At 40.9% G+C, this 14953-nt stretch overlaps 1 protein-coding gene across 6 annotated transcripts in view; it reads right to left on the reverse strand.

Moving 5' to 3' along the window:
• Positions 1 to 4484: 4484 nt before the first annotated feature.
• AFG1L (AFG1 like ATPase) overlaps positions 4485 to 14953 on the reverse strand; it is a 192708-nt gene continuing 182239 nt past the window's right edge. For 2 of the 6 annotated variants that reach the window (XM_043890450.1, XM_043890449.1), the window contains 3 exons: positions 14121 to 14261; positions 10055 to 10168; positions 4485 to 7928 (listed from right to left, as the gene is read on the reverse strand). In XM_043890450.1, the coding sequence (XP_043746385.1) occupies positions 7800 to 7928; positions 10055 to 10168; positions 14121 to 14261 (384 nt within the window). In that variant the 3' untranslated portion in view covers positions 4485 to 7799. Of the gene's footprint in view, positions 7929 to 10054; positions 10169 to 14120; positions 14262 to 14953 lie in introns of those variants that run through there. The other 4 variants (XM_043890452.1, XM_043890454.1, XM_043890453.1 and 1 more) reach the window with 3 other exon arrangements.

Raw genomic sequence — 14953 nt, forward strand, 5'->3', positions numbered from 1 at the left:
AGTCCTTCCAATGAATATTCAAGGTTGATTTCCTTTAGGATTCACTGATTTGATCTCCTTGCTGTCCAACGGACTCTCAAGAGTCTTCTCCAGCATCACAGTTCAAAGCATCAATTCTTCAGCACTCCGCCTTCTTTACTGTTCAACTCTCACATCCGCACACGACTACTGGAAAAATCATAACTTTGGCTAAAACAAACCTTTATTGGCAAAGTGACATCTCTACTTTTTAAAACACTGTCTAGGTCTGTCATAGCTTTTCTTCCAAGGAGCAAGCATCTTTTAATTTCATGGCTGCAGTCACTGTCCACAGTGATTTTGGAGCCCAAGAAAATAAAATCTGTTTCCTCTTTTTCCCCATCTATTTGTCATGAAGTGATGGGACCAGATGCCATGATCTTAGTTTTTTGAATGCTAAGTTTTAAACCAACGTTTTCACTCTTCTCTTTCACCTTCATCAAGAGGCTTTTTAGTTCCTCTTCGCTTTCTGCCATAATGGTGGTTTCTTCTGCGTGTCTGAGGTTGTTGATATTTCTGCTGGCAAGCTTGATTCCAGCTTGTGAATCATCCAGGCCAGCATTTCACATGATGTGCTCTGCATATAAATTAAATAAGCAGGGTAACAATAGACAGCCTTGATGTACTCCTTTCCCAATTTGGAAACAGTCTGTTATTACATGTCCAGTTATAACTGTTGCTTCTTGACCTGCATACAGATTTCTTAGGAGGCAGGTAAGGTGTTCTGGTATTCCCATCTATTTAAGAATTTTCCACAGTTTGTTGTGATCCACATAGTCAAACACTTTAGCATAGTCAATGAAGCAGATGTTTCTCTGGAATTCTCTTGCTTTCCCTGTGATCCAACAAATGTTGGCAATTTGATCTCCAGTTCCTCTGCCTTTTCTAAATCCAACTTGTTCTGGAAGTTCTCAGTTCATGTACTGTTGAAGCCTAGCTTGAAGGATTTTGACCATTACCTTGCTAGGGTGTGAAATGAGCACAATTCCCTCACCAGGGATCAAACCTGGGCCCCTGTTTTGGGATCTTGGAGTCTTAACCACTGAACCACCAGGAAAGTCCCTATAGAGTAACTTTAAATGTTTAACATGTTGTGGAACTGCCAAGCTATTTTCCAAAGCTGCACCATTTTACATTTCACCAGCAATATCTGAGGGCTCCAATTTCTCTACCTCCTTGCCAACCCTTGTTTTATCTGTCACTCTGATTCTAGCCATCCTAGTGGTATGAAATAGTAGATCATTGTGGTTTTGATTTGCAATTCCCGAATGAGTTATTGAACATTTTTTGCTCAATATATGTAACATTTTTTCATGTGTTTATTGGCCACTTATATCTGTACACTATTTAATCAAATTATAAACAAGAGAACTGCACAGAAAAAGCTTCATAGATGAAGCCCAAAGAGTAGTGTTAAGTTATAGAAGGTTTAGCAACACAAGGTCTCAAGTACACTCCTGACTCCTAAACAGTGCTCTGTTCTTGCCCCCTGGCCCTTCTGTCGGGTCCTCTGGATCCTTCCCCTGCATGAGTGGAGCGTCCGGATTCCTTATGAGTCAGGATATGCATATGATCTAGTGCTGCTTGATTTTACGCCTGTTGGCCATCTGTATGTCTTCTTTAGAGAAATGTCTAATTAGGGATTTTGCCCTTTTTTGACTGGGTTGTTTGTTTTAATATGGCTATATGAGCTGTTTGTACATTTCGGAAATTAAGTCATTGTCAGGCACATCATTTAAAAATATTTCCTCTCAGTCTGTAGGCTGTCTTTTCATTTGTGGACTGGTTTCCTTTGCTGTGCAAATTTTAACTTTAATTAGATCCCATTTGTCCCACTCTTGCAGACTTTCTACAAACCCTTACCGCCAATCCCAAAAATGTCTGTTGTCTTTGCACCTCTCTGGAGGTGTGCTGGAGAAACTCTGACGACGCTGTCCAAAATATTTTCCATTCTTCTGTCTTTTGAGGGACCTCTGGTGCATCAAATTGTGTTGATCATACTCCTCAGTTTAAGACACATTGACATCATTTGCCGAGGGGAGGCAACCTTTTAATTTTTCGTCTTACCTACCATATTCAACCTCATTTCCTTCCTCCCATAAGCATCCACTCTAGTGTATGTTGTTTTCCTTTAATCTAGTGCCATAAATATATCTAGATTTTGTGCCTTAGAAAAATATTTAGTGTTATTTTATATGTGGGTTTCCAAACTTGGGGCTTCCCTTGTGGCTCAGCTGGTAAAGAATTCTCCTGCAATGCGAGAGACCTGGGTTTGATCCCTGGGTTGGGACGATCCCCTGTAGAAGGGAACGGCTGCCCACTTCAGTATTCTGGCCTGGAGAATTCCGTGGACTGTATAGTCCATGGGGTCACAAAGAGTCGGACACAACTGAACAACTTTCACTTTCACTTTCCAAACTTGTATTAATGGTGTTGAATCTAATTCTCCCTCAGTGGTGTGTGACTGTTGTCCATACATAAACATGGTTCATTGCTTCTGATGCTGCAGAGGATTTCCTTGTGGGTAGAGTCCACTTTCCTTAGCGATTCATTCCCCTAGTGACAGACTCCAGGCGGCCTCCAGTTAATCCATCTCTTTGACACTCATTTTTCTCATCAGACAAAAAGACTGGTGATCATAATACCTCCTTTTACATAATGATTGTGCCAATTGATACTTCAAAGTTTTGCCAATCACCATGTTCCAGTTCTCTGCCATCCTATATGATGCTGTGAGGAACAACCCTCTTGTCCATGTCCCCACACCCACATTCTTCCTGTCCTAACCCTCAAGGTCCACAATGGCTCAGTAAATGGGGGCAGGCAAGGCCATTAGTACAGGATTTGGGATAAGAAAACATATTTCCTGACTGTGTTACCTTGGGCCTCTGTTTCCTCATAGGAGGTAGGGATAATCATACTTCCAGAGAATTGCTGTGGACAAAATGAGAGGCTAGAAGTAAGTGCTCTGCAAAGTGGGAAGCCATGTTGGGTTAGCCAGTCTGTTATTAGTGGGGGTGGAGAAGGTGGGAGAGTCGAGGGAGGGAGGAAAAGCAGAGGAAGGAAGAAAAGGAACAGGCTCGGGGAGGCAGCAGGCAGGCCTTGATGTTCCAGTGGTCCCAAGCCCCAGGTCCCCTGAGGGTCACAGCAGCAGGCTTGTCTCCCTGGGAAGTGCCCTGGTGTGGGGTCGGGAGACCCACACAGGCCCACCTCCGTGTGGATACTGGCTGTGTGGTCAGGGGTTATAACCCTGGCTCCACATTAGCATCCCATGGGGAGCGTTACCAAGTACCAACCAGATCCCCACATCTCACCAACTGCATCTGACTCTCCGGTGTGGGAGGTAGGCCTGGGAACAGCAACTTTGAGAACCTCGACTCTCCAACTCTGTGTGATTCTTGGACTTTTTTGCTGTCATTTCTTCTCACTGACCACAAGATGGTGCTCTCTTTCTGGGAAAGCTCTGATGTTCAACAATTCATTTTCTTTATTAATCCTGAAAGAATGGGTTTGAAATTAACAATCTTCACAGCATCTCATTAAGCCAGAATTCTGTGCCCAAGTTGTCCAGCCGTGTAACATATACACCTTTCCCTTCCGCTAGGGACCATACCGGGTTAGGACGGGTCATCTCTTGTTACAAAGCAGAGTAGGCATTTCTTGCTGCTTTCTGATCAAAATCATTACAATCAACAACAACTAACATTCCTTTCATCTTTTACCATTTGCAAACTGCTTTTTACCAACTATCCTCAGGATAACTTTATGAATGGTTATCGTTGTCATTCATAGATAAGAAAACCAAGGCTCAAAGCACTAGTTCAAGGTTACGAAGCAAAAAGCTGGCAGAACCAGATTCAGGGCCCTTCCCACCTACTTGGATAAAGAGAGAGGTGCGTCAGAGAGACCAGCTCTCAATGGATACGGCCCCGACAAGTACAGCCCTGAGACAGGAAGCTTCTCGGACAACCTCTGCAGCCTTCCCGAGCGGGCTTGGAAGACAGACAGACAGATGTCTTTCTGGAGTTTCACACTGTCACACACGACAAACAGGTCAGTAGACGATACATTTGACTGGGTTCAGTGAGGAGCTGAGGTGACAAATGTGAAGTTTCTAGCGCAGAGTAATATAGAGGCAGCAGAGACTCAATAAGAAGACAGACTGGATTATTTTAAATTTTCTGTTCCAGGAAAATGAACTGCTGTGCCAATAAGAAGAATCTGCCTTAAAGAAAAATTTAACAGACTCATCTCCAAAGAAAATCATTTTCTACCAGCCAGTGATGTCTTACGAGGCTAGTGGATCTGAGGAAGGTTATGTATGAAATCAGAGATTTACTACTAGAGTTTCATAATCTATCAGGAACCCAAATGTCAGGACCCAGGACCCCAATTCCTCTGGGTGTTTTTATTCCAGATGAAGGGGTTGCAACTGTAGGCTCAAGTTACTTGGAGTAAGAAGAATGTTTTTCAGGACAGAAGCAGTTACATTAAAGTTTATTAAGTCAGTATTTTGATCACTTTACTGACTTCAGTGTACATCTTAGCAATTCAGTATGTTGTTGGACCCATTTTCTCTACCTCAGCTTCACTGTCTGCAAGTGGTATAACAGTACCTATCTCATAGAATTATTATAAGGATCAAAACAGTTTATTTATAAAGCACTTAGAACCATGCCTGGTACATAGTAAGCACAATGTGTTTCTTAAATAATGCTAAATAAATAAATGGATATGAGTATGTCCATTTACATATTTTACAATAAAATTTTAATTTTCCAAATTCCAAGTAATTTTTAAATTATGTTATTTGTACACCTATAGGTATACGAAATATATTCAGAGGGCATAAAATAATGCCTTATGACTAAAACTTGAAATCCCACTGAAAATGCATAAATTTGATTAGAACAGTACTAGTCTTTGGAGTCTTGTAAACATCAGAAATAGGTTAAAAATTCTTTAAGTCTACCATGTCATTATTACCGATGTTAACAGATAAGCCTATCCATTGTCTAAAGAAATACAAGAATAATGCAGTGATGTGTTTCTTTTTCTCCACTTGATTTCTTCTAAATTTGGAAATTAGTGGTCATTTTGGAGGCATTTTCCCAACAATAAAAACCCTCAGCATGACCCTTCGTCACCTCTTAAGTGAATGGGAGTATGACACAGCAACAGTCAGTTCAAACCTCATCTTCAAGTACAAATTAAAAGCAGTTCAAAAAGAGAGACAGAGCATCTGCTCTAATCCCAGGGAAAAGACTGGAGTGCTGAGATGGCAACTGGGGCAGGACTTGGAAGAAACAACACATATATTAAAATGTTGCTTTCCAATCTAGGAGTCATTTTCCTCTCATTTTGGCATTAATTTCCCTTTTAGTAGAACTATCATATTGTTTCCTGGTAACAGGTTTTCCTGAAGGCTTTTGCTTCTTTTTCTTGTAGGCTCTTTTATGAAACAATTTCTGGAGAGGAGATAGAAATAGCACTGTACCATTTCCAGCTACCTCCTGATAATCCCTCCTCTTTCCTTCTGGTACTTAGGCCGATATAACAGACCCTTACACTGTCTCCTCATCCCATCCCCACAGACCCCACTCTCAGCAAGCCCCTTCCACCATGGCCTGTCCCACCAGGTCCAGGAAAGGGGGCCTAGAGGGCAGGAGAGAAGTGCAGACATGATCTGGGTACTCAGGTGGAACCCGAACTATAGTTTTACCTTGCAGCAACGGTATTTTACAAGGAGTTTAAGTTGTTTAGTACCAAAATTATAAGGCATTTGCACTGAGAATTCCATAAGCTTCTGTACAGTTAGCCAGGGCCCTAACTAACATCACATTATTGTTTCTATGGAAAAATCAAATTCTCATTTCAAATACCTGACCTCAGATGAACTTGTTCAACAGAACTTGAGTGGGGGACTATTCACATACTCCCACACACTCAGGGACAGTTCCTCTTTCTATCAAGCAGACTGTCCACCAGTCAGTCTGTCTTGCATTCACACTGTCTTTTTATTAAAGGATAACATATCTGGCAAAAACAAAAACAAACAAAAAAAAACCTGTGAAAACAAAAAGCTAAGATTGAAAGACTAAAATTAAATATTTTATACTTACTGAGTTCAAAGTAATGGTTCTGTTGTAAATTTATTAAACAAAAAAGAATTACTCTTAAAAATGATCTTGTTTTTATAGAGGTAGTATGGTAAAAAACATAGTACGTGAGTCTTGTAGTTGTAAACTACGAATCTCCAGTCAAGCTACTTTTCTGAGCCTCAGTTTTCTTGTCTATAAACAGGGATGGTTATATTTGTCTCTTGAGGATTATATTTTTATGCAAGATTTAGAAATTTCTAGCAATAAATCTGGCACAGTGGTTATTTCCTGTCCTTTCTCCCTTGTAACCTGTTTAACATCTTTTTGAACTCACTGTTTCACTTCAATAAAAATACTTTCAAATCTAATTTAATTTTCAGAAGTTTTGATTTAAATTTTTCTTTATTCTTGGGTACCCTACCTATCCATCTGACTGACTTAGGTCAAGGTCCAAAATAGACTAGCACGGGTAGATTATTAACTTGTAAATGACATAGTTTTAAGAGTTTACTTATGTTGATAATTGTAATCATTTATTTAAACTGACTCACCTGTGCCTACTCTCCCAAAATATTTAATTTTCACAAGATTTTTGGATTTCAATTCTTTTTCTTTTCTCTTTTTTTTTTCTTGAATAGGGATTTAGACTCTTGTAACAGCCTCAACCAAGATTCCTTCTGTGAGTGACAGTTAGCAAAGTCAGGTTGTATTGTAGTGAGTCAAGGAATGACTTCCATGGAGGGCAAATCAGATTTCATTTAAGTAGATTTGTCAAGCGAACGTTCTTTCCCATTTACCGTTAAGCCCGTCGCACTGCAGAAGCAGAGGCAAGGGAGGGAGTGACATCTGTGAGCAGAGCAAACACACGTAAGCAGCGGGAAGGAGCGGGGTCCATGGGGTCTTATGGCCTCAAGTGAGCAGAGTCCATTCTGCTGCTTAGGGTCTCCAGGACGCTACCCCTCCCGACACTCTACTGGTCCCCACTCCTGGTGTTTGTCTTCCGGGCTGTCAGAGTTGGGGGAATCTGCCTGTCGGTTGAATTTGACACCCCTGTTTCTTATTCTATGGTTTCATAATCCTTGATTTTTTTCAGTTAGCTATGTGTCCACTGGAGATCAGGTCCTGCCTGCAAAGCTTGAACTCAGGGTAAAAAACACTCTCTGCTGTAAGGAAGCCTGAAGACTTGGGAGATTTAAAGTAATTTACAGCCCCCAACAATCACAGAGATAAGTCCATCAGAAATCTTTTTCTGTTTTGAATTGAAATGTTGGTTTTTTTCTTCCACTCTCATAAAGATGTGTTTCTATCATGTGGCTACCAGGTAGCCAAAAGCTCACAGATGTCCAGACACCCTGCGTTTACTGAGTGTGTGTGTATTCAAGGTTCATTCAGGTAGCTTAATATGAAACCAAAATGCCTGGTCCTACATTCAGCTAGATAAGAGTGCTGATTTTAATTTTGTGATGTAGAAATAGGGCCAAATAAACAGGCAAAAAGTAGACCTAAAAATGGCTTTAACTTACTAAACCACTATATCTTTGACAGCAATTTTAGATAAAAATGGTCCAGAGGACAAAGTGCATAATTAATGATGAGAAAATGATTCCTTCAAGTCCCGTAATAAAGAGTTCTCCCTGCAGTAATCATTTGTCCAGAGTTTTATTCACGCAAAAGTGACGGTTACTTCTTGCTTCTATCTCCTTCATTCCAGTACTGTTCAGTCTGCATTTCTGTGAGTCGGGAAATTGTGCGCTGAAATGCAAAGATTTCCTCTTCTCCAGTAAACATGGCGAGTCCTTCCGCTGAGTCCTAATTACCAAAAAAATAAAACAACAATCCAGCACCAATTAAAACCTTTGCAACTGAAAATTTAAAGAACTAAGTACAAGTTTAAAAAATACTTTTTGAGCTTAGATTATAAAATATTCTACAAATTTTTTTTCATTAAATTAGACTAAAGAATCAACTAATTTTACCCAATAATTAGATTAGATTAGAGAATCAGCTAATATAAGTTAGACTAGAGAATCAACTAATTTAAACCAGTAATCAATAAGCAGAACAATTACCAGAAAGAAAACATTAGACGAATAATTAAAGCTGAAACAACACCCTAAAATCCAAATAAGAAAACTTGCTCAGATGAAAGTTCTCTACAAAATCTAAAGGAAGGACATTCCAGACAGAAAAGGAATTCTTTCTCAAAAAGTGCATGCCAGAACGAAGTAACATCAGGACCACCCTGGTGGCCCACGGGCTAAGACTCCAAGCTCCCACCGCAGGGGGCCCGGGTTCCATCCCCAGTTAGGGAACTAGATCTGTTATGCCCAAACTAAGACCCAGCACAGCCAAATAAATAAAAGTAAATACATATTTTTTTTAAAAAAGAAATAAGCAACAACAAAACCCAGTAGTTCTGGTATATCAACATGCAGCTAAGACCCTCCCTTGAAGCTTCACAGTCATGGCCCGTTCCCAAGGGGAGGCCTGAGGGCTAATCTCTTTTTCCAAACTGGGTGACTGAGAGGTCTTCTGGGACCTGGAGATTGTGTCTGGGAGTGAGCTTTGGGAAGGCCAGAGCTGTTTGTGGTCTTGAGCTGCTGGGACACTTGATACTCCCATGTAGCGTTATTGGGGAGCCCTCTGTGAGGCTAGTAAATAACCTGGGACTGGTGATTTCAACACAGGCTATAGCCTGTAAGTAAACACTGAATCTTGTCTCTTTCCTTAGGAGTCTGCTATTATACTCTCTCAGAGAAAAGTTCTGCACTCCTAAGTCCAAATTACTGACCCACTATAAAACTGCATGACCCTATAGCCACGTGCCAGGATTTCTTCATGTATTATTGGCCCCAAGTGCTGAGTGTACTTTGCCCTATATCTGAACTCTGATCAGAAGAAAAATTCAAAAGCCAATGATTTAAAGAATTTCAGAAACTGAGATGAAGTAGCCCCTTAAGTATATTCTTCCAAATTGTCAAAAGACATTATTTGGATATATTGCTCTCAGAGAAATGGGATCACAAACAGCTACGTATCTCTACATGTAGATTTAAAAGTCATATTTTGAAAGTTCACTATTTAAATAATTATTGGCCTCATTTCCCCAAGCTCCTGAGAATGCATAATTTCAACTCAGGTCAACTCAGGTCAATGTTTCCTCATTCCAAATGGTCTTTTACCACTGGGGTTGAAAGAATGGGGCTTCCCTCATTTGGGGGGGCGGGTGGTTGAGTGTTTATAGTTTTAAATTTTTTACTAATATTTCAGTTATCTACAGTTGAGAATATACCCTGTTAATATTCATACAGAAAAAGGAGATGCAAAGCCACTTCTGTTTGGCCTAGAGTGAATCACCAGACCCCCCAAGCTCCAGGAGAACTGGGCCAGCATCAGCCGGTTTCCGACAGGGTGTCCTCAGAGCCTGGCAGCCAAAGGTGCTCCACAAATGTCTGCAGAATGGGGTTAGGAGATGAATCGTGGATTTCTTTTTAAGCAAAGGGCCTTGTCAGGCACAAAGTCCTCAAACAGCCAGTCCACATGACTGGATACTGTATCATGTGCTCTACAGACCCAGCAGACGTGGAGGAGGATACCCAGAAAAGGCAGCATGGCCTTGCTGAGGGAGTCCAGAACCAGACGCGGGTGCCCGGGGGCCAGCTCTGGCCTGCCACTGCTCAGTGGTGTGACTGCAAGCCCACTGGTTCACCTCCCTGGACTTGGCTTTTATCGCAAAGATTCCTTCCACTCTAAGGCTATTCTAATTCTCTATATTTACTGATGTTGAGGATATGTCTGCTATACTGGCTTTAGAAGAAAGCGGCAAATCAGTGGTTAAATACATACTGCATTCCTTCTTTAAAACGTAGCCATGCATCAAACCAAAACAATTAAGTTGTTTTATAATAAAAAGAGATTATGTTAATATCACCTACCTGGCTCAGCCCCAAATCATCCATCAGTATTCTGCTTTGCTCCAACTCACTGTCATGATGATCATACAAAAATAAGCTTGATATAGGAGCTGATGCAGAGCAAATTACGCGCACCTGAAACAGAGAAAACGAGCAAATGGTGTTACTCCTTACCTTTAACAAGTTGAAGGCAAAAACAAATTTCTCATAAAATAAAAATCTGCCATAACAGGGAGCTTAAGATTTTTGTTTTTAAATGGTTCTAAATATATGCAGCAAAATTGGTACTTGGTGAAAATATACTTTTACAAGCTTATAGAATGTGTATTTATAAAGAACAATGCCTTGAACTCCTCTCTTTCAATCTAAGTAACAGTCTTAACTTCATTTCTCCTTCTACACATTTTCTCTAAGCCCTAGCTTTATTTTAGAAAAAAAAAAAATATTTTAAAAGCTTCAATCTATCACCTTTTCCCCTGTTTCATTAATCTGTTTTTCTAATTAGAGATTTCACCTAAATATCCAAAAGTTACCCTAAAGCTACTAAATTTTTTTTTAATCTCCATGTTTTAAAGTCCACAAAAAGAGCATAAGCAAAATGTGGTTGTCAAAATTTCAAAACTGGCAGGACCCACCTACACTGTATCTTCTTCATTAATGAAAAAAAATTATTGCATAAATAAGTGAATATAGCATTTCTTTAAAGTGGATTTCAATATTTGGGAAACTCTTTTTTCTATTTCTGGAATATCTCTAAAATGTAAATAGACACACTACATAACCTACAGTCAGAGACCCTGGGATCACAGATGTTTCCAAATGTATTTTTGAAACAAAATACTTTTTTTAGGAAAACCTTTTGACCATTTTCATACTTTTTCTAATAGTCTCTTTAAAGTGCTATTTTTAAACTGCACAGTACTTTACAAATACTTCCACACAGCTTACACCGCCTTCTGAAGTAGGGAACAAAGGTTTTATGGGGCAGCTCCAGGCCTGGAGAGTCTCAGCTCGTGACGCCACTCCTGATCTCTTCCAGTTCTAAGTCCAGTGGCTTTTCCATTACCTCTGAGGTTGACATTTTCACTCGACTGTGTGAAGCCCATCTCTGTGCATCAGAGATGCTCCCCCGATGCACCGTTACCCTTCGCTGCACATGGGACAGCTAGGTCCAGTGCACTGCTCCTCTAATTACACCCTGAGTTACCAGAACCTGCATTTACGTCAGCATCCAGCCAGACATCCTTGAAAAACACTAAGCTTGGCACGAATATTTCTTGATTACGTAAGTGTTTGAGTGAATGTCCATATGTAATCACACACCAGAAACTGCTTTCACAACTTAATAAATTTTATGTCCACTAGTTTAAAACATACTCTTCCTGATGTTTAGGGCTTTCCTGGTGGCTCAGATGGTAAAGTGTCTGCCTGCAATGTGGGAGACCAGGGTTCAATCCCTGAGTCGGGAAGATGCCCTGGAGAAGGCAATGGCAACCCACTCCAGTACTCTTGCCTGGAAAATCCCATGGATGGAGGAGGCTGGTGGGGAACAGTCCATGGGGTTGCAAAGAGTCGGACACGACTGAGCGACTTCACTTCATTCCTGATGTTTAAGGAGACCTGAATTTGTTTTCAGAATTCACAGCCATCCTTTTAAAATCATTATTTAAGTAAATATGCTGATATACATGGACACAGGAGCCTGGTGGGCTACAGTCCAAGAGGCTGCAGAGTCGGACATGACTGAACACACATGCGCTATCAGTACTTTAAAACAACGTATTGATGTTTGGGACTAGTCTTTCCATATACAAATGACCTTCTACCTCCTTTTATAAATTATTTTAACCACAAATAACACTTTTTTCATTACTTAGATGGAAATGTCCTTATTTCACAGACTTCTATAAATACATTCTGAAACGATGTCTGTTTAATGCTTCCAATTTCTGAAATAAGAATTTCGGCTATGTTTTTAAAAGAGTATAAACTTTAAATGTGTGCTTTAGTTAAAGCAAATGTTAGGAGAGTAGTTCTGACATTCCATCATATTGCCAGAAAAATCTTTTTGTCTAATGAAGAAATAAAACCGTGTGGGAAGGTAGGATCAGGGGTGGGACTGAGGGCTAGGGATCATAAGCTTTCAAAAATGAGAGTTTATTAATCTGCCACTCTAGGAACCACCTACCAATGCGCCCCTCCCACTTTGTTCTTGGAGCACTGCCCTCTGAAAACAGAGTGCTACCTCTGGGCAATGTATTCCAGACCCCATGTGATTATTTCAGAGCAGAGTCTCTTGATGAGTAATCCAGAAGGAGACAAGTAACAGACCTTGATCGCCAGTCCTGGTGTTCTCAGTCTCCTGCTTACAGGGCCCCCTGAGAGCAGGCAGCAGATTCTGACGGCACTCACTAAGGCAGGTTGCCTTTCATGCTCAGGCCCATCACAGGGCCTGTGCTGCCAACTCCCCGCTCTGCACGTGGAGCCCCGCCATCACAGCTCCGTGTTTATGAGCAGCACCCGAGCAGCTGGTGAACCAGCAGGCTCCAGGCCCCGTCCCTGGTCTTCATCTGCTGGTGTGGGGTGGGGTGAGCTCGGGAATCTGGATCTTAAGGAGTTCAGATGATTCTGGTGCAGCTGGTCCTCAGAAGGACTTCCTCTGCCTGCCCCCAGGTCGCACACAAAGATCAGTCCACTGTCCCCCTGGACTCTCACAGCACCAAGTCCCCTCTCTCTCCAAGAGAATATCCCACAGTGTGGACTTTACACTCAGTTCTGTCTACATTTAATCAGTCTCTCTTCAACACTAGACTATCAGCTCCATGAAGGCAGGCAGCATGCCTAGCTTTGCTTGTCACTGAATTAGCCCTGTGCTTGGCGTGAAGATTGCAGAATGAACGAATAAAGGAAACATTAAAACTCTCAACTCTTCCTCCCTGCAGACTCTGGTACTTTCTCCCGCCCTCAAGGTCCCTTCAATTTTAGAATCACTGCTCTATTTCAGTACAAGGAATAAGGAGGGAAAACTGTATCTAACAGTAAAACAATATTTCACTCTAACTTGAAGTGGTACTTTAACTTTACTGCAAGTATATTTACAGGTATACATTATTATCAGTGGCTCGTTGTTGTTCAGTCACGTCCAGCTCTTTTTGGCCCCATGGACTGCAGCATGCTGGACTCCCCTGTCCTTTACTGTCTCCTGAAGTTTGCTCAAATTAATGTCCATTGAGTCAGTGATGTTAATGGCTCGCCTTCATTGAAAGCTTACTGTATGCCGCACAATGTTCTAAGTATTTTACCTGCTCATTTCATCCTCACAACAATCTTATGAGGTAAATACCATTATCATCCCCTTTTTCTAAAAAAGGCAATTCAAGCTAAGTTGGTCTTCAAGGTATTCAGCCTGGTCCCGGGATCCACTCCTTAACCACTAGGCAATAATGCCTCTGATGAATAGACAAAAGCTTGGCGACTCATCCTAGTAATAAGATACCTGGGTTTTTCTTGCTTGTTTAGGGACAGTGATACTTACTGGGGATTCCAAGTCAGAGGGAGAGAAAACTCTAATACTGAGGATGGCCCTTTAGTCATTCATTCATTCATTTTGTTCATTCATTATCTCATCAGTCCAATAATTTATTCATGCAACAAATGTTTACTGAGCACTCTATCTAGGTAAGGCATTGTGCTGTGCATCCTCACAGACAGAGCACATGATATGTCTAGGTGAATGATGGGATTGGGAATATAGCAGAGTGTTTTATGACGGGATTTTTAATATATATGATTACTATGACTGCCACCACCAACAGTACTTGTGCAGCATCAGCTTGTGCCAAGTGCTGCTTTAAAAGGTTTCCCTGGAAAAAAATAAATAAATAAAAGGTTTCCCTGGATTAGTTTATTCTGTCCTCACGATAATTCTCTGAAGTAAATACTACTTCAGAGTAGTTATCTTCGATTTGTATGTGACAAAACGGAGACACAGAGAAGTACAGTAAGCGGTAGACCAGGATTCCAGCCCAGACAATCTTGCTCTACAGTCCAGGATGTTTACTTCTGAGAAAATGTACCACATCCTTACCTTGAAATCATAAAAGTTATCAATGAGAGTTATGAATCTCCGAGCTTGGGTCCTCTTTGCCAGGGTAAACTGTGGAATGTTTCGTAAAAATACTGTATCAAAATGCTTTGACAGTTCCAAATAGTCACTGGCTCCAAGTGGCTATAATTAAAATGAAATAGAGAACAGAAAATTGAAATAAGTCAATTCTGGTTCAAAATATCTCTTTTTCTCGTCATGGTGTGATCTAGGTGTAGCTTTGAGGTAACTTGACCAAACACGGTGGTGTTTTCAGAGCAGGCTGAGGACAGTATTAAGTAGGGATATTAATACTTAATAGGGATATTAAGAAGGGAGGAGAGAAGACAAGCGCACGATGGGACATGAAAGAATAATTCTAGCCACCTCAGCTGGTATCCTGTAGGCCCATAACCTAAATCTGGTCTTCACTCTTTTTATTTATATGACATGACTTTAAACATGTTCAAACGAATCCTTCCTATGTCACTACTGGTAAACGCAGCTGTCTTATCACAGCAGCTGAATATTATGTCACCACTCTGAAATAAAGACTATGCTCCAGTATAAAAAGCATCAGACAATATTTCTTGTTTAATTTGAGGTCCAATTACTGAAATACAATGTAGTAAACACTGCTAACCTCTGTAGGCAATACCAGAGGGTTTTCAAACAGAAGTAGAGCGAGCCCTCGAGCACAGCCTGGTGCACCTGTTGCCTCCCCACACAAGCAGGATGCAGCCCTCGGGGTCCACAGGACCATCACAAAGGTGCTGCCTGCAGGTGTAACATGCTTGTTCCTGAAACATGAAGGTAACTCATGACAGTTATGAAAA

Source organism: Cervus elaphus, chromosome 28, assembly GCF_910594005.1.
Source record: "Cervus elaphus chromosome 28, mCerEla1.1, whole genome shotgun sequence".
Taxonomy (NCBI): Eukaryota; Metazoa; Chordata; class Mammalia; order Artiodactyla; family Cervidae; genus Cervus; species Cervus elaphus.